Source organism: Sturnira hondurensis, unplaced genomic scaffold (assembly GCF_014824575.4).
Source record: "Sturnira hondurensis isolate 20B ecotype Veracruz unplaced genomic scaffold, ASM1482457v3 Scaffold0008380, whole genome shotgun sequence".
Classification (NCBI taxonomy): domain Eukaryota; kingdom Metazoa; phylum Chordata; class Mammalia; order Chiroptera; family Phyllostomidae; genus Sturnira; species Sturnira hondurensis.
In genome coordinates this window covers 3,710,228-3,733,465 of record NW_028081011.1, presented here as the reverse complement: position 1 = coordinate 3,733,465, position 23,238 = coordinate 3,710,228, and the positions used below count along the sequence as shown (strand labels likewise).

General features: G+C 52.9%; 2 protein-coding genes across 9 annotated transcripts; one reads left to right on the top strand and one right to left on the bottom strand.

Annotated features, from left to right (window-relative positions):
* The first annotated feature begins 601 nt into the window (after positions 1–601).
* MOSPD3 (motile sperm domain containing 3) lies at positions 602–3,307 on the top strand. 4 transcript variants are annotated; one of them, XM_037054909.1, is made up of 6 exons: positions 602–716; positions 1,202–1,297; positions 1,705–1,780; positions 1,989–2,218; positions 2,801–2,965; positions 3,087–3,307. In XM_037054909.1, exons 1-6 carry the CDS (start codon positions 617–619, stop codon positions 3,116–3,118), a joined length of 699 nt encoding a protein of 232 aa, XP_036910804.1. In that variant the 5' UTR covers positions 602–616; the 3' UTR covers positions 3,119–3,307. The 4 variants fall into 4 exon arrangements, with proteins under 4 accessions (XP_036910804.1, XP_036910807.1, XP_036910806.1 ...); XM_037054912.1 differs by having other exon boundaries at positions 632–716; positions 1,202–1,469; XM_037054911.1 differs by lacking the exon at positions 602–716 and adding an exon at positions 723–806 and having other exon boundaries at positions 1,202–1,469.
* A 3,920-nt stretch (positions 3,308–7,227) lies between these two features.
* On the bottom strand, positions 7,228–23,174 carry TFR2 (transferrin receptor 2). 5 transcript variants are annotated; one of them, XM_037054902.1, is made up of 20 exons: positions 23,128–23,174; positions 22,424–22,598; positions 21,947–22,007; positions 21,446–21,698; positions 21,158–21,344; positions 15,886–16,026; positions 15,707–15,818; positions 15,501–15,623; positions 14,983–15,099; positions 14,714–14,853; positions 14,193–14,356; positions 13,279–13,398; positions 12,770–12,852; positions 12,622–12,685; positions 12,468–12,535; positions 12,305–12,381; positions 12,127–12,211; positions 11,813–12,040; positions 11,302–11,442; positions 7,228–7,942 (listed from the first exon to the last, which is right to left on the bottom strand). In XM_037054902.1, exons 2-20 carry the CDS (start codon positions 22,459–22,461, stop codon positions 7,658–7,660), a joined length of 2,487 nt encoding a protein of 828 aa, XP_036910797.1. In that variant the 5' UTR covers positions 22,462–22,598; positions 23,128–23,174; the 3' UTR covers positions 7,228–7,657. The 5 variants fall into 5 exon arrangements, with proteins under 5 accessions (XP_036910797.1, XP_036910798.1, XP_036910800.1 ...); XM_037054903.1 differs by having other exon boundaries at positions 22,424–22,601; positions 23,128–23,145; XM_037054905.1 differs by lacking the exon at positions 22,424–22,598 and having other exon boundaries at positions 23,128–23,167.
* Between the last annotated feature and the right edge of the window lie 64 nt (positions 23,175–23,238).

Genomic DNA, 23,238 nt, shown 5'->3' with positions numbered 1-23,238 from the left:
ATAAACATAAGGATGAGTAACTCTATGAATGCTACAAAGAAAACAAAAGCGTGATTGAGAGGACAGACAAGGAAAATTCTACATTTGATAGGGAGGGCTTTCTGGTAAGATCAACTTTGTCTTTGCTCCACTGCTAACCAATTGTATGGCCTGTGGGTTGACTGTACACCAGGCTGAAGTTTCCTTGTCTGTAAGAGTTGAAGATTAGAAGTGATTAAGTGGCGGGGTTGGTAAATCTTAATTCCCTGTGCAAATGTGAGTGATTTCAGAGTGCCATGAAGGAAAGAGGAACATAGGACTGAGACTCGAATCCAACTGGGAGCAACCTACAACTAGTACTGCGGGAAATGGCCTGAGTTGCTGCAGAGGTTTCTAGGAGAGCCTGGGATTGAAATGGAGAAAGAAGGCTTCTTTGTGGGCTGGGATTCTAGCAATTTGGACGGTCTCAGAGCCCGGAGGAAGAAACAAAGCCAGCTCTCACGCTCGTCCGGGTCTCTCCCTGGCTGGAGCTCTAGATAGAGACACCAGTAGTTTCCCGTCACTAGGGTCCCGTCAATCCCCTCTTAAACGTACCAATCGGCTTATATTTATGGCGGAAACAAGGCCGCCCTGGCCAATGACAGAGGCCGTAGGACGGAAGTGCCGAAACGGTCTTTTGGGCAGATGGCAGCCTAGGTCTGGTCACAAGTTTGATTGGCAGGTGCTGTCACCAGGAGGTGAACCTTGTAGCACCAGCGTCGGATCGGAGGCGGAAGCCCAAAAGAGCGCGGGCTTGAGCTCAGGAAGGTGTCGGAGGCACACCTAAGGTCTCTACTGGGCGGGCAGCAGATAGGGCAGCTCCCGAGGAGACCGTTGCGGCAGGCGAAGCCTGGCGGGAGAAAGGGGGCGGAACCTCGGGCTCCCGGAAGGGGTGGGTCCTGTTGGAGCAGGGCTCCTGGAAATGTTGAACCAGACCTAGAGATAAAGCGGGAGTTGGAAGCTGCAAGGGGCGGGGTTTACCGGGTGGGCGTGACTATCCAGGTGGGGCTTGGGGCGGGGCCTAAAGGAAAGGGGCGCTGCTGAAAAGCGGAGGGTTGCAGAGGCCAGGGCCTGTTCTGTGGGAGCCTGATCTAGTAGAGTTCCAAGGCGGTGGTGGTGGCGGCATCAGTCCATAATAGCCCCACGATCTCATCCATTCCCTTTCGCCCCTCCCTCCTCCCAGCTCTAGACTCCAGGCCCTGTCCCCTGCGCTCAGCCCTCCGATGTCCCACCGCCCAGAGCCTGCATGCGCTGCAGGGCGCCCCAAGACCAAGAGCTGGTGGGTCCAGGAGCTCCTGGGCGGGGGTCCCGGGGCGCCCTTCCTCCCTCGGGGCCTGCTGTCCCGGTCCTCGTCTTTCCCCCGGATCTAGTATTCAGGGCGGACCAACGGAGCGGACCCAGGCAGCTGCTGACTCTCTATAACCCCACGGGAGCTGCGCTTCGCTTCCGAGGTGAAGGGATGGGAACCTCCTGCTAGGAGTCTGGGGGCTGGTGGCAGGATATGGGGGGCCTGTGTGGGCTGGACGAGTGAGATGAATATTGGCAGATGTCCGTCCTTGGTGTACTGGAAGAGTCATGTGGAACCCTGGGAGTAGAAGGCAAGGGGACTCTAGTGTGCCTTCATGGGAAAGGCTTGTGTAGGGTCTCTGAGGCAATAATCGGTCTCTCTGTGCCTTTATCCCCCAGTCCTGTGCACAGCTCCTGCCAAATACACAGTGTTTGACGCAGAAGGATATGTGAAGCCTCAGTCCTGCATTGACATGTGAGTTGAAAGGGTGGGGAAGCCAGAGGCCACTGCTACCTTTCTCTGAATATCTGAGCAGTGGTCTAAGGTCTCAGACCTGGTCCTCTTCCCTCCACCCTCCATCTGCAACCCTATGGGAAAGTTTCCTGGGAGGGTGGGGCCTGGATCCACTTGGATCACTGCCTTTCACTTCCTCTCAATGGAGCTCTTTCTATCTTGGGACCAGTGTGATTCGCCACGTGGCCCCCATTGCCAGCCACTATGATGTCCAGGACCGCTTCCGAATTGAGCTGTCTGAGGAGGGAGCTGAGGGCCGAGTGGTGGGGCGCAAGGACATCACCTCGGTTCTGAGGGCCCCAGCCTACCCCCTTGAACTTCAGGGACAGCCTGACCCAATGCCCCACCCAGGGCCTCCTTCCTGGACAGCACCACCCACGGCCAGACACCTCCCTGAGAGTGAGTTGGGGGATGGGAATTCTTGAGTTCTATAGGGAGGGAAGACCTAGCATTATCCTAGAGATGAGCTCAGTTGGAGTTGCAGAGGTCTTCTGATTTTTTTGCTTTTTGATGGAAACATTCTAGGAGTTGAGATTTTATATCAGGTTAGGGTATAAGCAGATTTTGCAGTTTCCCTGGTTTCTGGCTTCTATTTAGATGGAAAAGTTCTTCCTTAGCTTTAACTTCAGCACTTTCTATCATATGCCAGCTCAGTTCAGTTCCATAAGAAACCTGTACTGAGCAATTATGCCACCCCAAGTTGTATGCTTGGTCTGGAAGATGGAGTTTCCTGTCTGACAGATATATACACCGAAGCCAGTAATCAGGGAGAATGAAGGGAGAAAAAATATGCTGAGGGACCAGAGGAGAGAGGGTTTCTGTGGCCGCGGAGACAGAGGCTCCAGGGAGGAGAGGACGCTTGCGGTGTGCTCCTGGAGGGCAGTAAAAAGTGTCCACACCTTCCATCTTTAGTCTCCTCCCTGGAGGACCTTGGGTTGGGAGGAGTTGGGGCTGGAGCTTCTGACAAGCCTTGTTTCCCAGAATCCCACCCACAACTGGCCACCAGCTCCTTCCTTCTCTTCTTGCTGACGGGCATAGTCTCTGTGGCCTTCCTGCTGCTCCCGCTCCAGGATGAACTCGGCAGCCAGCTGCCCCAAATCCTGCACGTCTCTCTGGGGCAAAAATTGGTGGCAGCCTACATCCTGGGTAAGAACAGCAGTGGCGAGGGAATCCGGGCCCCAGAGAAAGAGGGGTGGGGACTGGGGAGAGGGCTTCCAGAGCTCCAGTGCTGCTAATACAACCTTGCTCTTTCTTTCTCCCTCCGCAGGCCTTCTCACCATGGTCTTCCTTCGGACGTGAGTCCCCTGCTCAATCTCTACCCCTCTCCCCAGGCAGGGATGCGGGCGAGACAGCCACTGTGATGCTCATACCTTGCCTCAACTCCTACTCCCTTATTAATGCCACTCCCTTCACCCCTGACAAAAAAATACCGAGGGATTTATATTCATTTTCCAAGTTGAATAAAATAAATTTGCAAAATTAAACTGAGGAATGTAAGGAACATGCCCTTTCTCTGTACTACTTTTCCTCCAGTTCCTCCTACTCCCATTCCCTGGGTTCCCCAGGGAACCCAGGCACCTGGGCCAGGACTTAAAGCATCTGAGTTCTTGTTCTGGAGCCGCACCAAAAAACTGTCACCTTGAGCAAGTCCTTTGACTTCTCCGAGTGTCAGTTTCTACCCGCTAAGTGAAGGAACTGAAAAAGTTAGTTCTTTACCCCCTCACCGCCCCCTACCCCTGCCTCTTTGGCAACATCAGCTTGTTCTCTATCTAATGGGCCTGCTTCTGTTTTTTGTTTTGTTTATTCATTTGTTTTGATTGTTAGATTCCACATATATGTGAAATACAGTATTTGTCTTTGACTTATTTCATTTAGCATAATACCTTCCGTGTCCACCCATATTTTCACAAATGGCAAGGTTTTATTTTTTCACGACTGAATAATAGTCCTGTGTGTGTGTGTGATGTCTTCTTTAACCACTCATCTATTGATGGACACCTGGGTTACTTCCATATCCTGGCTATTGTAAAGAATGCCAAAACGATCAGGGTACATATACCTTTTCAAATTATTGTTTTTTAAAAAATATTTATTTTTGGAGAGAAGAGAAGGGAGGGAGAATGAGATGGAAAGAAACATTAAGTGGTTTCCCCTCGCAGGTCCCCAACTGGGGACTTGGCCGGCAACCCAGGCATGTGCCCTGACCAGGAATTGAACCAGAAACCTTTCAGGTCACAGGCCAGCATTCAATCCACTGAGCCATGCCAGCCAGGGCTATTTTTTTCTTCAGATAAATACCCAGAAGTGGTATTGCTGGGTCATATGGGAGCTCTATTTTTAATTTTTTGAGGAATCTTCATATTTTCCACGTAGTGGCTGTACCAAGTTACAATCTCAGGGACAGTTGATTCTTAAGATACCCTTTAGCCCTATAAAATAGGATCCTGTCCCTATGCCAACATATCTAAGCTAAAAAGAATAAAAAATGCCCCCTGCCGTAGAGATCAAGTCTCACTGTCTCAAGCCATTGGAGCCTCTTGCCAGGGCTGCCTGGATAATTCCAAGCCCCCAAATCCCCTTCTGTCTTTTTGTTCCTTTATCTGCTTTTATTTTGTCTCTTCCTTTGACTCCAAGTCATGTGGGTCAGAAACACCAAGGTTGCTGAAGATGGGGGGAAACAGCACTCCCTGGCATAACCTGAACTTAGCCAGGCAGCAGACATAAAGGCACAGTAAAAGAGCAGGATCCTCAGAAGGCAGGCTTCGAGCCCTCCTACAGATGCAGGGGGAGGAGGAGGCAAGGAAAAGGGGCTTTCAGCCACACCAGCAGATTGTTGATTGGAGACAAAAATCAGCAAGATAATGTTATGAGAGACTTGGTCTGTCATGCTGCTGGAAGATTGTCAGTGGTTCCAGCTTTACTCTGGGGGTCTTGGGAGCTGCCCCACTGCCCAGGGAGTCTTGTTCCTCCCACACCTAGAGCTGGCCCCGGTGGGGTGTGGCCCTGCTGGTGTGCAGAGAACTGGCTCTACAGCCTGAGCCGGGAAGTATGAGAGGGTTCTTACCACAGCCCAGCGATCCCCTCCCCCTTCATACTGGGCTGGCCATGCCCAGGTCCCAAAATGGGTTTCAGGTACCATACGCTAATGATCCTGCTGGTATTGGGTGTGAAAAGGCCTGTCGCCGGTGGGATCAGGAAGGTTTTCTGGGAAACAGCTGTAGAATTGCAAGGAGCTTGGGAAACAGACTTTTATTTGACCAATTTTTAAAAGAAAACAGTACTTGCAGAAGTTCAAGTGGGTGTGTATTAGTTTCCTGTGGCTATTTTAAGAATTTACCACTCATTTAGTGGCTTAAAACAACACAAATTAATTCTATAGTTCTGGGGGTCCGAAATCCAAAAAGCATCTCTGAGGATAAAAACCGATGTAGCAGCAGGGCTGCCTTCCTCCGGGACGCACCAGAGGAGGATGTTCCCTTGCCTTTTCTAGCTTTTAGAGGCCACCTGCATACCTTGGCTTGTGGCCAACTTCATCTTTCAAGCCAGGAATGGAAATAACAAATGACAATTGTTTAACATCATTTTAAAAAACCAAACAACTAGGAGTGTCACATTTTTAAATCTGACACAGACACTCTGCTTCTGCCATCATATCTACTTTATCTGTGATCTTCCTACCTTCTTTTACAAGGACACTCCTTGTGTTAGTTTGCTAGGGCTGCCACAGACTGAGTGGCTTAAACAGCAGAAATTTATTTCTTCACAGTTCTGGAGGCTGGAAGTCCAAGATCAAGGGGTTGGCAGGTTTAGTTTCTCCTGAAGCCTCTCCCCTTGACCTGCAGACAATCACCTTCTTGCTACGCCCTCCCACAGCCTTTCCTCTGTGCGTGCGCATCCCTGGTGTCTATGCGTCTGGCTTCCCCATCTCATAAGGACCCCAGTCAGACTGGAGTAGGACTGACCTTAATGGCCTCATTTTAACTTAATTACCTCTTTAAAGGCCCTAGGTCCAAATACAAACATTCTGACGTATTAGGGGTTAGAGCCTCAACATATGGGTTTTGGGGGCACATAATTCAGCCCATTATACTCCCCATCTCAAGATCCTATACTTAATAACATCTGAAAATTCTTTTTGTTGTAAGGTAACATTCATTCAGTTTTGGGGGATTAGGATGTGGACCTCTGCCCAGACCATTATTCTGTCTACTACTGGGTGCAAATGGACGAGGTGAAGAATGGCTGAAAAGCCGCTTTAGAAGGTTTGTTTTAGACTGTGTGTCTCAGGGAAGCAAACAGCCTGAGGAGAGTTCCGATCCCGGTTCAGTCTCCTCAGATCTCACCAAGCCAGGCTCAGTGGGCTAGGGAGGGGCAATTTCACCCTGAAATCCAAGCCGCAGACTAAGAGGTCTTCATGTCCCACATCCTGAGGATGTGGGTAGGACTTCTTATGCCATACTGGGAGTAAGAGAGGACCAAGGAGCTGAGAGGCAGGCCCTGGGAGTGACAGCCAGGGCCACAGCCTTCTGAGACCAAGACAAAAAGTAAAGTGGTGCCACCAACCCTTGTAATTCTCTGCCCTCCTGCAGCTTCCAGCTGGAAGCTTCCAGGACGAAGGTTGGACCCTGGCAGAAAGAGGCCCCAGGCTGGGCCAACCTAATGGGTGTTCGAGCACTGCAGTGTCCCAAGACCCCATGCTCAGAAGGGAGTCCTGTGTTTGGGATTAATGCTGCATGGTCACTGTCTTGCGATTCTTAATTATTCTACCTTTGAATTTATGGTTTAGAAGTGGTCTGATGGGACAGGGGAGCATGCGATAGAGTCCTGCCTGCCCTGGATAGGTTCTTGACTTCTAGATTCCTGCTCCCACCAGGTAATCGTTGCCACCCTCCTTCCCCAGCAGGAACCAGGGTGCAGGCACAGGAAGGGTCCAGGTGTAGGTCAGAGTCAGGTACATCTGTACCACATTGTGGGGTACAGAACCCGGCGTGCCTATGGAGAGCTGCACCTGAGTAGTTCCCTATATGAGGGGTATGGATACTAAATAGCAAATAAAAAAACATAATAACAGGTTGGATGACTGTGGAAGAAAGAAAATGGCTTTGATGTTGCTTTTTGAACAAGAAGCCCTGCATTTTTGTTTTGCACCAGAACTTACACCACATGTGGCCTGTCCCAGGTCCCAGGAGAAAGTACAGAGCCAGCGCCCCATGCCATGGTGGTATTTGGAGAACGGCACTCCCGATTTCCTTAGACAGGTTCCTTCCTTAATGATGAAACATCTCAGAGTTTTCCCCACGGAGACAGCATCCCACTTGCATCCTCCCCAGCCCCTTCTACTTAAAACCTGGGGAAGGTCTTAAGTAATGGGTGCTTGGGTGGGATGAGGGTGAAGAAGCACAAAGGTGTTTATAAACAACAGGTGCCCAGGTGGTTTATTGAAGTTTACACTCCAGCTCCTATTGCCAAATACCACGTGTTGGCCATAAGGTCCCAGCCATCTCTCCCACCAAGAGAGCTTCCCAGAGCCTAGGAAGCTTTCCAGAGTGGTCCCTAGGTGTGAGGGATCCAGCTCCTGAAGAGCAAGGGGCTGTGACTGATGGAGCGGATGCTGCCACCTAATTAGATGTATGACGGTCCCTTTTGGAGGGCACTGCTCATCTGTTCCCACACTGTAGAGCCGAGGGTGTGTGGGTATTTTACATTGGACCCCTAGGGAGACAGGAAGAGCTCATGAAAAATCGGTCAGCAATGAGTGTTGCATAGTCACCCAGAAATCGCTCAAATGGAAAGAGCAGGAGCTCTCGGCCTGGGGCAGGGGCATGTGACCCTCCCCCCTCAGAAATTATTATCTATGTTCCAGAGGTCCCCGCTGAGTGCGTTGGCAGCCCCCTGCAGCGTCCAGGTGAGCAGAGCCAGCTGGCGCCTGAAGCGGCTCTCCTGGAAGCCCAGGCCAGGCATTGCCTTGGAGGAGGCAGCCCCCAGGGTCTCAGAACCGCTGGAGCGCAGCAGCCGCACGTGGTCAAGCAGAGCACCCAGCGTGTGATCTCCGCGGCCCAGGAAGATGTGGCGAAATGGGGAGTCGGCTGGTGACACATACTGGGACAGGAAGTAGAACTCCACCTGAGCAGAGAGGGTGATTAGATCGAGGGTGGGGCTCTGGCCCCGAGTGAAGGCCTGAACGCCCATTCCAAACGGATACTTGAACCTAGTACCAGCTTAATAAACACAGTCGAGCAGCTTAAGTCCCATCTCCCTTTGGCTACCCAATCAGGAGTGGCCACTTTGCATGGGCACTGGTATTCCTTCTTAGTAGGAATTGTCCTGCAGCTGTGTTTTGGGTCGAACCTCTTTCTTCTCCTCCCTTAAACCTCCAGGTCTGCATTTCCATCTCCCCAGCCTTTCCTTCTCACCATTCACTTCCCTGCCTAGAACCTCAGAGAACAGTCTGTGGCCCTGCTGTCCCTCCTCCCCACACCCTGACATTCCACCTCACCTCTGCCAATGTCCATAGCCCCAAGTCAAAGGTCAAGGGGACAGCCCAGTCCTAATGAAGTGCCTGACTCTGTCGTCACCCTCTGACTCAGATTCTGTTTGTCTGTCCTGAGATGGCCTTGCTCCTATGCCAGTTCTCCCACCTTTCTGCCAGCCTCCCTGATTCCTCCTGCTCCCCCTGAGGACAGGCCCATGGTTTAACATCTGCCTTCTTCTCTTCTCTTCGCCTATAGTCCAATGGTCTTCAAATCTGGCTGCATATTAGATCACTAGGGGAAGATATTTAACATCTCACCACTGCCTAGCACCACCCTGCAAAATCAATCTCCAAGGGTGGTCTCACACCCTCATATCTTCTTAAGGCCTCATTCATTCAAAAGCCCCTCCATGCCCTTAACTTCAACCGGGACCTTGTGGGGACAGCTGGCAATTCTACTTGGTAAATCATTTACTAGAATCCTGCCCTCCAGCCTCCTGGGCCTCCTCACTGGGGCAGGCAGGGGGCCCCTGGACCCAGCCTCGCACATGTGGGCACCAACTTCTTCCCAAACTTGACCCTTGCACCCATACTCTCTCATGAACACCATGGTCTTCCTCAGATGCCAGGCTTTCAGCCTCAAAAAGGTTAAGTGTGAGTGCGGTGAGCACAGACTTTGGAGTCAGGCTGCCTGGTTTCTACTACTTACTGAGATCTCGGATGCATCACTTAACCCATCGGAGCCTCGGTTTCTGTGTACAACACTAGCAACCTCACAGAATTTGGGGGACTCCTGAGAAAGCAAAGCCCTAGCACATGGTAGCCCTTAATAAATGGCAACTGCTGTGATTCTCCTCTTCTCTCAACACCTAGTCTGTCCATCTTACTTCCAAATGTCTCACATCAGTGCAGTTGCCTCACCCACAGGGGGTACACACTACCACCTGCCACCCTCTCCCAGAGCTAACCTCATTCTCTCTTCAGGCCATTTACAACTCTGGCCAAATCCCTCCTGACACTCCACTTGCTCACTTCACCTCCCTGCTCAAACACCTTCCTTGATGTCCAGACCCTAAAAACTCCGTTCTTATCCTGATATTTCAGGCTCCCCCTAGTTGGTCCCTAACTCGCCGTCTGGCACTCCTCTCCCCTCAGCTCCTTCGTGGGGCCTCTGTTCGGGCTGTGCTGGTTCACACGCTGCTTACAGGGAAGGTCAGGCCCCACTTCGCTGCTTCATCCTTATTCTCAGGCTCTCCACCCTAAAACATCCTTTTCATTTTGCACCAACTCAAGTTCTGTCTGTTGCTCAAGGCCCATGTCACAATTTAAAGCAGGGGTCAGCAAACTTTTTCTGCAAAAAGCCAGACAGTAGTCATTTTAGGCTTCTCAGACCATAGTGTTTCTGTTGCAACCACTCAACTTTGCTACTGTAGCACAAAAGCAGCTGCAGACAATATAAAAACCCATGAGCATGACTGCATTGCAATAAAACATTATTTACAAAGAGGCAGGCCAAATTTGGCCCTCTGGCTGTAGCTTACCAACCCCCTGGTCTAGAGCCACAAAGTGCCCTGGGTCTGGTCTAGGCTTCTGTTGCAGGTTCTGAAATACTGAGTCTTTCTTTTCCAGCCTGAGTCTGAATCCCTCGATCCCTTACACACAGATGCTTTTATCCCTTGGGGGGAAACTTCGGGTGAGGTAGGGGGTGTCTTTTTGTGTTCCTAGAGTCTGGCACAGCAGGAATTGAAGCAAGATCTGTGAGTGAGGCTGAACCATGCCCAATCTCTTGTCTCACCACAGGGTCACAGTCTCAGTGGAGGGGACAAAGGAAAGGGGAGAAGGAAGAAGAGGATACGAGGAGAGGAGAACAAGAGAGACCAGAAGAAAGGAGCGAGCCTGAAAGAGCAAGAGGGATGGCTCTGTGAACAGAAAGAAGGACTGAGTGTTGTCAAGGGAAATGGGCAGGAATGCAAGCAGGAAAAGTGAATGGGGAGAAAGAACACGAACCTGCAAGGAGCAGTTTTGTTCTCCCAAAACTGTGCATGTGAACATTGTGGGTTCCCTGCTCACCCCATATTTAGTGAGGCTAGTCCTGCTATGATTTTGCCCTATAGGCTTTTCCCCACTTTTACAGTCCTTACCTATTCATGTTCTGAGACAAAGGGTTGCCACGTGGAGTTCTTGGGGTGAGGACATGGAAGAAAGAGGAGGGGTTGGAACTGGAGGTGGGGTGCAGACAGAAAAGTACTAAAGCTAAGCAGGACAGATTGCTCAGAGAATAAGATCTAGTGAAACTTCCACGTGACACCTCCTCCAGGCAGCCTTTCTAGGTTTCACACATCTCATTGCCAGAAGGAAGAGAGCTCTTCACACTCTGAATTTAAGACTTTTGGCCCTAGCTGGCGTAGCTCAGTGGATTGAGCGTGGACCTGTGAACCAAATGATCACGGTTCAATTCCCATTCAGGGCACATGCCTGGGTTGCAGGCCAGTTCCCGGCAGGGGACTCACAAGAGGCAACCATACATTGAGAATTCTCTCCTCTCTTTCCCTTCCCCTCTAAAAGATAAATAAATAAAATCTTTATTTATTTATTTAAAAAAAAAGACTTTTGCACTCCAGTGGCATAACCCTGTGCCTCTTGTACGATAGACCATTGTGGGCATGCTTTTTCTCTCCAGGGTGGTGGGGAAGCAGTGCGGGGGACTGTGTGTGCGTGTGCATGTGCGTGTGTGTGTATGTGTGCTGGGGGGCAGTGACCCAGTCCTGACATGTTGGCCAGGTGACCATTGCCAAGAGACTGGCCCTCCCCATTGGTTTCAACACTTTATGGGGCCTTCCTTGGTGGTCACTGCGGCCTGGCCTGTGAGCAGTGTGCGTCCAGGACTGGAAATGCTCCAGGACAGCGATGGATCGAGAGAATGTAGAGAGGAGCAAGGAGCAGAGAGAGGAAGGGGCTCACGCTACCGGAGGAGGTCGGGGATGCGGGAAGGATAGAGGCGGGGCCTCACCCGCATGATGCGAACGTTGTACATGCGCATGAGCCTCTCGTCGCTGCTCTCAGAGCTGTAGATCTCCTTCCGCAGCTTCTCTGCCGCCCGGATGTAATCTCCCCGCGCAGAGTACACCCACTGGAGGGTCAGTCCGCGAGCCTGAGGGCAGAGGCAGGGGTTGGGGCGAGAGGCAGGAGCCAGGACCCGGCCTAGGATGCAGATCACGGGTCAAGGAGCCGGCTGGGTCTGACAGGAGTCGGGAGGTATAGGGGGACAGAATGCTGGGGTGGAATGAAGGGAGAGGGAAGACCTGTGTGGTTGAGGGTGGGGAGGCAAATCTGGGAGGATTGGGAGAGGCTTATATGACTGGGACAGGAGTAAAGGGTCCAGGTTGCCAGAGGGGACCTAGCCCCACCCCTCCCAGGAGAGTGGGGGTGGGAGGGATCAGATGGCCTGGCCTGGGCAGCACTTTAAGGGGATATAGTGTCCCCCAACCCTAGAAGGCGTGAGCAGGGTTGGCATCTTGGACCTTGAGATCCCCAGAGAACTCGTTGAGGCTGCCAATGTGCCTGAGGACCACGTCCCCGTAGCGGCCAAAGTCGAGGGGCAGCAGGTGATCGTGACTGAGCCGGATGAGGATTAGCCCTGCAAGCTGAGCCACAGCCTGGGCCACGGCTGGCAGACGACCCCGCAGCGCCTTGTGCAGGTTTTCATATGTGTCGTCCTTCGTGTGCAGAAACGGGTATGCCTGGCCATCCTGCAGGAACAGAGGGTGCTGGCGCAGGAGCATGGTGCCAACAGGCTGAGGGGCTGCTGCTCCTGGGTGGGGCCAGAGAGTCTCACCTCCACGAAGGAGAACTCGATGGCTGGAACCCCCGCAAAAGCAGTGAAGGAATAGGCACTGCTGTCCATCGGCAGTGGCTGGATCCTGGGGTTGGGCAGCAGGTTAGAGAGCTCTGTGGGTTTAGGCTCCTCCCACATCATCCCCAGCTTTCCTCCCTCCCGCCTTGTCCTAACTTACACCTCTGAGTCCCAGCTCTGATTGTTGAACAGCACCTGCTGGTAAAGGGTCTGACCGCTGTGGTTAGGAGAGTCCACCTGAGGGCAGGGTTGGGGACACAGTCAGGCCCCGACCACGCCTCCACCAGCTTCCTTCCATTCCCTGCTCCTGGCTAGACTCTTGCCTGCTTTATGATGTTCTCAATGAGGCTGATCAGAAGGGGGCTGGTCTTGGCATGGAACTTGTCATCCCCTGCAGAGGAAGCCAAGGTCAGGGCTTGATCCCAAGGGCAAGGGTGCACCTGAGGGGGTCCAGATGGTGGCATTGCCCCTGCTCACCCAGTACAGCATTGTCCAGGCTCACATAGACTACGGCTTTCAGGTGCAGCAGGCTGAGGTAGCCCTGTGGGTTAGGTGAATGGAGTATAAAGCCCCTCCCCACATCTCCCCACTGCCTACCTACCTGGGGGGCAGTGACCCTCATTACCTCCAGCCACTCCGTAGAGCCCACACTCCCAAAGTCACCTCCATCCCAGCTGATGAAGAGAAGACTTCTTCGAGGCCGGAAGCCTGGGGACAAAGCAGGGAGGGAGGATGGGCTTAACTGAGGGCCAAGCAAAGACCCCCCATCTTTGTCTTCCTCTGCCCTGGCCCTCTGGGGTCTCCTTCCCTCTCATCAAACACCCAGCTTAGCCCGTCTCACCTGGGGCTGCTCAGACTCAACTCCGACAGCGATGGAGACGACTTACACATGGGCTGGGCCCACGTGTTTCCTGTTTCTCCTGCCCTCAGACCCTGAACTGTTCCTATTTTCACGTTTAGAAGAGGAAATCAGGACGCAGTCACTTTCCCAGGGCCATGCATGACATGAGTTGCCAGGTTTGGAGCCCAGGTCTGAGTGGCCACACTCCAGCCTGTGCCGCTGATTGCTTCTCTGCCCCATCCTGACTCAGGCCAGCCACAGCCCTGGCTGCCCGGCCCAGGCCCTGACCTTACCGTTGCTCACCATGGAGGAGAAAGTCCGCACCAGCTCCAGCAGTATGGCGGTCCCCACAGCAGACTTGGCTGCTCCAGGGCCCCATGCATCCCTTTGGGCCCCGATGACAACGTAGTGATCTGGGGGAAGGGATGTTGGGGCCTACCTGTTACACTGGCAGTACCCACAGGCTTCTCCCTCCTCCCTGGAAAGGTGGGTGCTCACAGGACCTTACCAGCATTTCTCCAGGCCCCCAACCAGTCTCTGTTTCAGCCCCTCCCATGTCTTCACCCCCTGCTGTGACTCAAGAGAGTGTCCTCCTCCCCTTGGCCCTGCCTGGATGGTCTATTCCTTAGTGGGGTGCCTAGGGTCATTCCTGACTCCATTATCTCCCAGGTCAGCCATGTCTCGCTGATTAAAAGGTGTTCCCCTTTTACTTTCTCTAACCCTGCTCCAACCACCGGCATCCTCACCTGAGCCTCATCACTGGACTCTCTGTGCCACTCCCTTAGTGCTTCTGCGTACCACACTCTTCCTCCCAGGTTGTTCTTGTGACCCCATTCATCAGCTCAACCACTTTGAGTGGGGAACCACTCTGATTCCCCACTGCCTTCTGCATCTATGCTTGCAAGGCTCATCTACATGACCTGACCTGCTTTTCATTCTCTAACATCACCCAGCTTATGCTTGTTCACCTCCAGTGCTAGACAAATCACAACTGCAAAATGGCCCATTCTGTCTCGGCCATGTTGGACCTTGAAATCTTACTACTGCCCTCCCCAGTCTCAATTCAGCCCCAGCTTGCCAGACTTTCTCCCTGTTAACCCTTGCAGCACCCTCCACTTCAGCCAAAGTCACCTTCCTCCTCTGGGCCCCATCTCTGGTCAGGGTCTATAAGCAGCTCCCCTCCCACAGGCTGGGCAAGCAAACACACCTGGCTCTGATCGGCCCTCGATGCAGCCAAAGATGTTGCTGATGGGAGTGGAAGCCTTGTGGTTGTTGACCTCCAGGAGCAGGCCTGGCCCAGGGCCCAGGCGATAAAGGGAGCCTGGGAGCCGCCCCTGCCATTCCTGTGGGGCCACAGGACCGTCAATCTTCCTGGAGAGGTGTGGGGTAGAAAGAGTTGGGAGGAGCAGACAGGCTCAGGCTATAAAAGAGCCCAAAGCCCACTCTTTCCTCTTCCTCCCACCATCTGGCTCCTGCTCTCTGCCCCTGCACCCTGCCCGGGGGGGGGGGGGGGGGGGGCAGTGTGGTCAGAGCTGCCTTGGGTAGTGGTGCAGGCTGTGTCCTGCTCAAGGGTGCCCGGTGAGGTGGGTGTGATATCAGCAGGAGCCCTACTCACCAAACTATGGGCCCTGGCAAGAGGCAGTGCCCCCTCAGGAGAGCCACCTTTTTCTAGTTCACCCAGAGGCAACGTGGATTTGCCTCCTCTCCTGGTCCCCGCATGCCCCTCACCTCAGCAGGAGGGTGGCAATGTCCGCACTGATGGGCTGGGCTGGGATGCTCGGAAGGCCTGAGGACTGGACTGGTGGGAACTGGGTTTGGTTGAAGGAAGGGAAGCCAGGTGTGTAGGGGTCCCCAGTTCCCAGGTGCACCTGTGAGGTGAGAGGTATCCACTCTGAAACTGTGGGCTAGGCTCTCAAAATGTGTGCCAGCCTCATCCCAGGCCAGAAGGTGCAGTCCTGGAACCTTAGGAAAGCATTGCTAGCTCCCCCCAGACTTACATGTCCGTACACGGCCCGCTGGCCGGACAGGCCTGGCTTGTGTGGGTCCTGGGAGAAGTCAGCTGGGTCGGGATATATGAGAACTCCTCCTGCCCCAAAGTCCTGGGCACTGGCCACCTAGGGAAGGAAGGGGCAAAAGGACTCTTTCTCCCAGGGAAAACATTTATAAGGGCAGGAAGAGCAAGTAAAAGTGAAATGACACACCCTTTGATCTGCAGTTGTAGATCGAGAGAGTCTGTGGGCACCTGGCCCGCATCTTCGCGCCCTCCCACAGTGCCCTGGCAGCCTCAGACCCCGCAGTACCCAGTATTTCCCCGTGTTTCTGTTCCCCGTTCAGGACCTCCTGATTTTGTTCGCGCCAATGCTGTCTTACAACCCACTTGGTTCTGTTCCTTTCTCCCTCTAACAGCCTCTTAGACGCTTCCCACTGCCGCTTTCCGATCCTGGGGTTCCCCAGCCCGCACCCTCCCTGCTGCGCTCCATTCTCCCCTCTCCCGCCCCGGATCAACGACCCTCACCTTCTGGGCAAAGCTGATCACCCCCAGGCGCACCAGCAGGAGGCGCCCTGCCGGCTCCACACCCTGGGCCCGCAGGTGCTGCAGGTCCTCGGACCGCCCGTAGTGGGCGTACACCAGCTCTCCCTGAAGGTGGGAAGGTCTGTCAGGCCTGCTGAAGGCACCCTCCTCTGCCAAGAAGGAAAGGGGGCGTGGCAGGAGGCGCTCACCGTGGCGTTGCCCGTGGCGCTGTAGGGACAGTAGACGTCCGGGTCCTCCAGCGGCAGCTGCTCCCCAGGCCTCCCGGCCTCATCGACCCAGTGCAGGGTGTTGGGGTGAGCCCTAAGGAATGGGGGTGATGAGCGATCCGCACCCCACGCCCGCCACCCCTTGACCCTCACGCACTTACCGGTCTGGGAACTGCAGCCCCACGTAGTGTGTGTCTGTCCACACGTGATCCAGCTTCTGGCGAGAGAGCGCAGCGCGGATGTCCTGAGCCAGGGCGGCCATACCGGCTGAGCCAGCAACCCTTTCCCTTAGGCTGGTTTGCCTAAGCGAGGAGAAGTGGAATTGGTTGGTGCACGGGAGGGGAGAAAGGCCAGGACTTCTAAGCTTCTGGAGGAGTCGCGGCAGGTGGGGGGTGGGGGAGGGGGGAGGGGAAGGATGCCAGATAAGTGGGGTGGCCCTGGGTCGTGGGCTGTGAGGGGCTCCTAAGCCATCACCATCCATCCCATCATCACGAGGGCTGTGACGCATCAACTGCAGGGTCTCCATATGCTTAAAACATTAGCTGTCAATAGCTAGGGGTCCTGACCACCATTCCGTAGGTTCTTCCTGGCTCAGGCAAAACTCCAAACTACTTCCTCTTTCACACATAAGCACTCTGCCCCGTGCTTTGCCCTAGACACGAAAACACTTGTCTTCTAAAGGGCTAACTGGCAGAGACAGGGCTCTCCACCTCCCCCATCCTCCACCTGGGCCTCATGGACACCTGACACCAAGGTTCCTTCCCAGTGGGATCATGGAGTCACTAGTCTCACCGGAGACCTCATCCTGTCTTCTTCCCTAGTCACCACCTACCTGTCTAGCAAGTCTCTTGTCATCTGAACTCTCCCTGTTCTTCCATCGCAACTCTGCCACAGTCCCCAGTGGCCTCCCTGTCAACAGGGTCCACCTGTGCCCTCTCCATGGCAAACGAACTCCTCCCTCCTCAGCACTGTCACTAAATACCCTTTCTACCCCTGGCCTTGGCTGAAACGCTGCTCTCCCTCGAGAAGCTAGGTCTCCTGTGGGGCTCTGGAAGGTGGCTCAGGTTCACATTCCACCTGGGCTTGGAGTGGAGACATGCCTCTGGCCCTGCTGTTCACATTTCTGACCCCTTCTTCTCTGGTAAAACACTTCCCTTTGAAGCCTGTGCCCTCCAACTTTCCCATCCTCTGTTCCCCCTCACTGCTGCTGTCTCCCAGCCCAGCGATTTTCAACTGGGGTGCTGCAGAATTTCAGTAATTAAGTGTGCCATGAGACGAAAAGGTTGGAAATCGTTGCTCTAGCCAAGAGGTCATTTGTCCGCTTTCATTGAGGACTTTGGCATCTGGCTTATCATTTTCCTCTTCACACCATGATCCACTAAGCTTCTGCACTGCCTTAAAACCTAGGTGGATGTACACCTTAGTCTCAGCCACCACCCTCCCACCTCTCGAGAGGACTCTCGCAGTCCACGGTTACAGCGGCTTTCTCAGTACCATTCCTGCCACCCCCGACCCAGTCCCCATTCTGGAGCTCCACTGTCTGCTTGAAACTGCACCTATTGATACATTCATAAAAAAGAAAAGGGGTCACACGCTGGATTCCTACTCATCAGTAAGGAGCAATAAACTAGATAGACACATTGCAGTATAATACACCTTGAAAACACTGTTAGGTTAAAAAAAAAGTTTATCAAAATTAAAAGCACACACCAGAGCTCCGACTGGCGTGGCTCAGTTGGTTGGGCATTGTACTGTGAGGCAAGGGGTCCTCGACTTGCTTCCTGGTCTGCCTGGGTCTCCCCCATTCTGCCTCACATGGGGAAGGGGGTGGGCGTCAGCTGATTGATGTTTCTCTGTCTCATGGACATTTCTCTCCCCATCTTTCTCCTTCCCATCCTCTCTCTCTAGAATGAATCAATAAAATCTTTTTTAAATGAATAAATAAAAGCACACACTAGAGGTGGCTGTATCTGAATACTTACTCTTGGAGTGATTTTTTTTTTTACTTCTTTGTATTTTTTCATGTTGCTTAAATTTTAACATAATGAATGTATAGCATTTTACACAAACATTGTTTTGAAAAAAATCTACACATGCACATAAAACATGATATATGTGACAAAGCTACATGTGTACTTAAAGGCATACATCGAACACATCGGATGAGGTGCTTATGGGGGAGGGGAGCGGGGAGGAGCGCTCAGGGGGAGGGAGGGAAAATGAAACAGGACAGCCCTTTCCTCCTCAGCGACCAAGAAGGATACTGGGCTACGGTCTCAGGGGTATGATGAGCTCCCTTCTTTGCACCTGACCTTAGAAAGGTCCCTCACCCCAAATCTGATCATGATACTCTATCATTTGAAACTTTCTAGTTCTCACTTATTCCTCTTAGAATAAAATCTAAAGAAGTTCATGTAGCCAGTAAGGCCCTTGTTGCCCGATCCATACCCACCTCAACAGCCATACTTTCTTTTATTGTCTCCAACAGGCCACTGTCTTCCTGGCTCAGACCCTTGCGTGTGATAGTCTTTGGCCTAAAATCCTTTCCACCTTCTCTTTGCCTGTTGACCAACTCACCCCTCAGGTCTCAAGTTGTCATTCCTTCAAGGAAGTCTTCCCTGACCCCCAAACTAAATTAGGATCCCTGGGTTATGGTCACTCTTCACATCTTTACTTTTCCTTCAAAACCAAGAACCCAGTGACACTCATGCAGCCATGAGTGTGGTTATAACTTCAGCACTGATTTCCTTGAATAGACTATAGGCTCCATGAGGGCAAGATCCAGACTGTTTTGTTCTCTGCTACATTGCCTCCAGCCAATCAGCCCAGAGCCCGCCACATAATAGATGCTCAAAATATTGGTTGGATAAAAGAATGAATGGCATCATCAATGTCACCTCCAGTCCAGCCACCCACTTCCCTGGCCACACCCTGGATCTTGTCATTACCTAGAACTCCATCTCCAGAATATTCATCCATTGAGGACTTACCTACTAAGTACCAGGCACTGTGGTAGGGGCTGGAGACTCCAAGAAAATTAGGACAGAGTTTATCCGATAAATCTTAAAATCTCCAGAATCCTCTCTGACTCTCTCTCTGACTAGAGCTTTTTAGGTTCCAGCTTACTCCCCTGTCCTTACTATACCTGCTCTTCAGCCTCACTGAATATTCCAGACTGTCCAGTTTCTCCAAGCATATCATCAGCTCCTGATTTCCCTTCCCTTCCCCATCCAACCTAGAGTCACTTCACTACTTGCTGCCTTCTTGCCTCCTTGCCCTTTGATGGCATCCACTGTGTGACACCTCACCCCTAGACCTGTCAAACCATCCACCTGCTCAGCCTGTACCTATACTGCCAAGTGTGGCTCAAGAAGATGAAAAAAAAAAACCCTCATGTTGTTGATGTCACAGATTTTCAGTCTTTTAGCAAGGCAGATACAGTGATATCAAGAGTGATCATGTTTAGTCCTGGCTTGGGTGGCTCAGTGGACTTAGTGCCAGCCTGTGAACCAAAGGGTCCCCAGTTCGATTCCCAGTCAGGGCACATGCCCGTGTCATGGGTCAGGTCCCCAGTAGGGGGCACGCAAGAGGCAACGACACACTGATATTTCTCTCCCTCCCTTCCCCTCTCTAAAAATAAAAAAATAAATAAAACCTTAAAAAAAGAGAGTGATCACGGTTAGTGTTGCTCTCATGAAGAAAAAGAAACCTATATTTTTAAAATATTTTATTTATTTATCTTTTTAGAGGGGAAGGGAAGGAGAGAGGAAAGAAACATCAATGTATGGTTGCTTCTCGTGCATCCCCTGCAGGGAACTGGCCCCTGCCGGAAACTGGCCTGCAACCCAAGCATGTGCCCTGACTGGGAATCGAACCGCGATCGTCTGGTTCACAGGCCCGCGCTCAATCCACTGAGCTACACCAGCCAGGGCTCCAAAAGGAAACCTATTAATACAAATTACTACATAAGGCCCTGGCTGATGTAGCTCAATGGATTGAGCATGGGCTGTGAAGCAAATTACTACATAAGCACGGTAAGAACAATTAAGTGATCCTCTCCATACATTCTGGGAAAATATTAGAAAGAAATTCCATAACTGTCACTCCTTTCCTGATCATTAAAAATAAAAAATGAAAAATAAATCCCAGTCCTGGACATTGTGGCTCAGTTGGTTGAAGCATAATCCCATAAACCTGAAGGTTGCAGGTCCCATTCCTGATCACAGCACATACTGACGTCGTGGGGTAGGTCCCTGGTCGGGATGAGAGGCAGCTGATCGGTGTTTCTCTTCCTCTCTCTTTCCCTCTCCCCCCCCCCTAAAACCAATAAGCATGGCCTCTGGTAAGGGGAAAACCACCCCTCCTACAAAACTCCCGGTAAGCTAGGAGTAGAAGGAAACTTCCTTAATTTGCTTTTAAAAAGCTTTCCAGCCCTGGCTGGTGTAGTTCAGTGGATTCAGCATGAGTTTGTAAACCAAAGGGTGACTGGTTCCATTCCCAGTCAGAGCACATGCTGGGTTGCAGGCCAGGTCCCCAGTGGTGGGGGATGCACGGGAGGCACCCACACATTGATGTTTCTCTCTTCCTCCCTTCTCTCTAAAAATAAATAAATAAAATCTAAAAAAAAAAAAAAGCTTTCCAGCGTCTGCAGCAAAGTTCACATCCCATAACAAAGTATTATAAAAACATTCCAGTGATAGTCAGGAAATGGGCAAGGATATCTACTGTCATTGTTACCTAAACTCATGTCCTCTCCAATTTAATAAAAAATTGAAGAGAAATGAAAGGTACCAGCATTAGAAGAGAAGCTATGCATCTCTCAGTATGCATAGTTTATATGGTTTTTGTACTTAGAAACCCCAGGAGAATCCACTGAAAAACTGTTTCTGACCTAAAAGAGGGCTCTTGGTGGCGTGACCTCTTCTGTGGACCTACCTGGCAGTCACCCAGCAAGCAAAGGTGACTTCAGCACAAAAGAAACACGGGCCTGCTTGTGCTGTGCTGTAGGCGGCGCACTCTGAGTCTGTATGGCTTCTCTCATAATGTAAATGGGGGATGGTCTGCTCCCACGAATGGATTTCCTTGCTTGTTTTTCTGATCCGTGATTCTGAAACCTCTTCTCAGAGCCCACCCCCCTCCCCGCCCCTCCCAGAGCCCCCTGCTGCCACAAGTCAAAATCCAAGCTCCTTAGAGTGGCATTCAAGACTTTTCAGAGACCTCAGAACCTAAGCCCTCTGCAGGTTTGTCTCGGATCTGCCCTTCCTCCTCTCAGCTCCAATGCCTGTCGTCCTCCCCTGGCCCACTGAGCAAGGAGGCCAGGGAGGCAGGTGGAAGGACTCAGAAGGGAGACCATGACACCAGGGTCCTGGGAAAGGAGAAAAAGAGGCGGCAGCGGAGAGGATGAGGGTTTCCGAGGGATAGGATGACCCCTACCTGATGGTGTTCTCCAGACTCCCCTCCCCCAGGTGCCGCAGGAACATGGCCTGGAGGTCGCTCCAGTACAATGTGCTTTGGTGGGAGTCTGGGCCTGGATCATAGTTCACATCCTCATTGACCACCAACACGTCGTTCCCGCATGCCTGGCAGGATCCTCGGAAGGCCACATAGCCCAGAAGGAAGGCTGGCGAGTGGCAAGATGGAGATTCTCCTTGTGCCCCTTCCTGTACCCCAGAAATCTCCCCCAGCCCAGGCCCTTCAGGGTGGGGGCGGAATGACTCTCACCCCCCGTGAAGATCAGCAGGGCTGTCAGGGCCAGGTAGGCAGCACCCCTTCGTCCTACTGCCGCCCAGAGTCCAAGGTTTTGCCTCCCAGCTTGAGCACCCAGGGACTCAGGGCCCCTCAGCTCCATGGCACAGAAGTGGACTGGTGGCCCAGTAACCTCCTCCCCGTCTTCCTCTTCCTCCTCTGGGCAACCCTGCTGGGTGCCTTCCACATGCTTGTAGATGGTCTGAGAGGGTCGTGGGGACAACCTTTTCTGTGGGGAGCATGGTGGGCATGAGATTAGGGAAAGAGGTTTGTGGGGGGCAGGGAGGGACCAGGCAATAATAGGGTCAGTGACTTTGGGGTACTAAATACACACAAGGTAAGGAAGGGGGTCCTGAGAGGCAGGTTGGAGGGGAAAGATTGAGGGGGGAAGGGGAGGGGCAAGCCTTGGGGTTTGGGAGGGGGATGAAGGGCTGAGAGAGGAGGCCTAAGGTGTTTCCCAACCCCATTCAGTCTTACCGCTCCCTGGAGTAGACCCCAAAGCGGCTCCATGCTCATGCCCCCTCCTGAGTCCTGCGGGCTGTTCCCCACCCCCAATGATAAACCGTTTGTGGGAGCCCTGTCAGGGCCCCTTATCAGCCTTGGCAGGCAGCCTAAGCTCTGGCGTTTCTTGCTCCCCCCAAGGGTGGGGGCATAGCCCTGGCCTCAGCCCAGCCTTCCTCACATGGCCCCTAGCCCAGGCCAGAGGAGGAGGGCTGCCCTCTCCCTGCCAACCCTTCCACAGTCCCATTCCTGCCCCATCCCTGCAAAAAAATCAATGTTTGACCTTGGGACAGACTTTGGTCTCCCAGTTCCCATCAGGAGTGGGGGAGGGGTAGTGGTGGCTGGGGAGGATGTAGATATGGATGTCTCCACCCCTCTCCTGCTTCCACTCCTCCCAGTGTCCTGGGGACCCCTTCCTAGCTCCCCACCTTGAAAATCTCTGCCCCTCCTCGCCTGGCTTGCAGGCCCAAAGCCCAGGACGCGTAACACATTAGTTGTCCTCTCTGTGTGCCAGCCCCAGTGGGATTCTAAGCTGAAGATGCAGCAGTGGTGTGACCTGGGGGTTTGGTCTAGCTATGTGGTGTCTTGTCTCATGAGAATCAGACTGACACTGGGTCTCAGGCGTCTCCTGCTGGGCGGGGAAGGGCATGAGTTGTAGCACATGGCCAGGCAGGACTGGTGAGTGCTTCGGGATGAGGTCCTGGAGTCAGGGATCTGTAGGTCAAGGCCCACAGGCTGTGGTGAAAGGAGTCCTGGCCACAGCGTGGGCAGAGCTTTGTGACCTTGGACAATTCATGGTCCTCTTTGGGCATTTCTGCCAGTTTCATGACTAAAGGACTTGGACACCACGGGTTTCTGCTTCTTTTGGGTCTGGGGACCCAAGAAACACCATCACTCACAAACCGCTAAGTTTTACCCACAATTTCAGGCAGGGGGCGCAGGTCCCCAAGCCCGGCCGGGGACCCCAGTACGAGTAGTTCTGGAACAGAACGGCTCAGGGGTCTTGTTTGGGGGTCACCCCAAGGAAAACCCAATTCCCATCCAAGTTGGGTGAAAAGTTCTGATTTTCTGGGGCGCACCCATGTTCGAGTCCCCGCCCCATTTCTGTCACCGCTAAGAGCCCCGGGAAGGAAGATAGCCACGTAGCCCAGGCTCACCTCAGTGGCAGGTCCGCGAGTGCTTGGACACAGACTGTCCAGCACCGACGTCCCGCCCACCCCAGGCCCCACCTCCAGCCCGCCCACTCCTGCCCCGCCTCTGGCCCTGCC

Bases quoted from the DNA above. Each gene is read 5' to 3' on its own strand.
- MOSPD3 (XM_037054912.1), top strand. From the start codon at position 1,265: ATGCGCTGCAGGGCGCCCCAAGACCAAGAGCTGGTGGGTCCAGGAGCT. The intron at 1,781-1,988 runs GTGAGTTGAAAG...TCTTGGGACCAG, and splicing joins CCTCAGTCCTGCATTGACAT to TGTGATTCGCCACGTGGCCC. The intron at 2,219-2,800 runs GTGAGTTGGGGG...CTTGTTTCCCAG, and splicing joins GGCCAGACACCTCCCTGAGA to AATCCCACCCACAACTGGCC.
- TFR2 (XM_037054902.1), bottom strand. From the start codon at position 22,461: ATGTGTTACGCGTCCTGGGCTTTGGGCCTGCAAGCCAG. The intron at 14,357-14,713 runs GTGAGGGGCATG...ACACCTCTCCAG, and splicing joins ATTGCCACCCTCCTGCTGAG to GAAGATTGACGGTCCTGTGG. The intron at 12,853-13,278 runs GTAAGGTCAGGG...CTTTGTCCCCAG, and splicing joins CTCCTCCATGGTGAGCAACG to GCTTCCGGCCTCGAAGAAGT.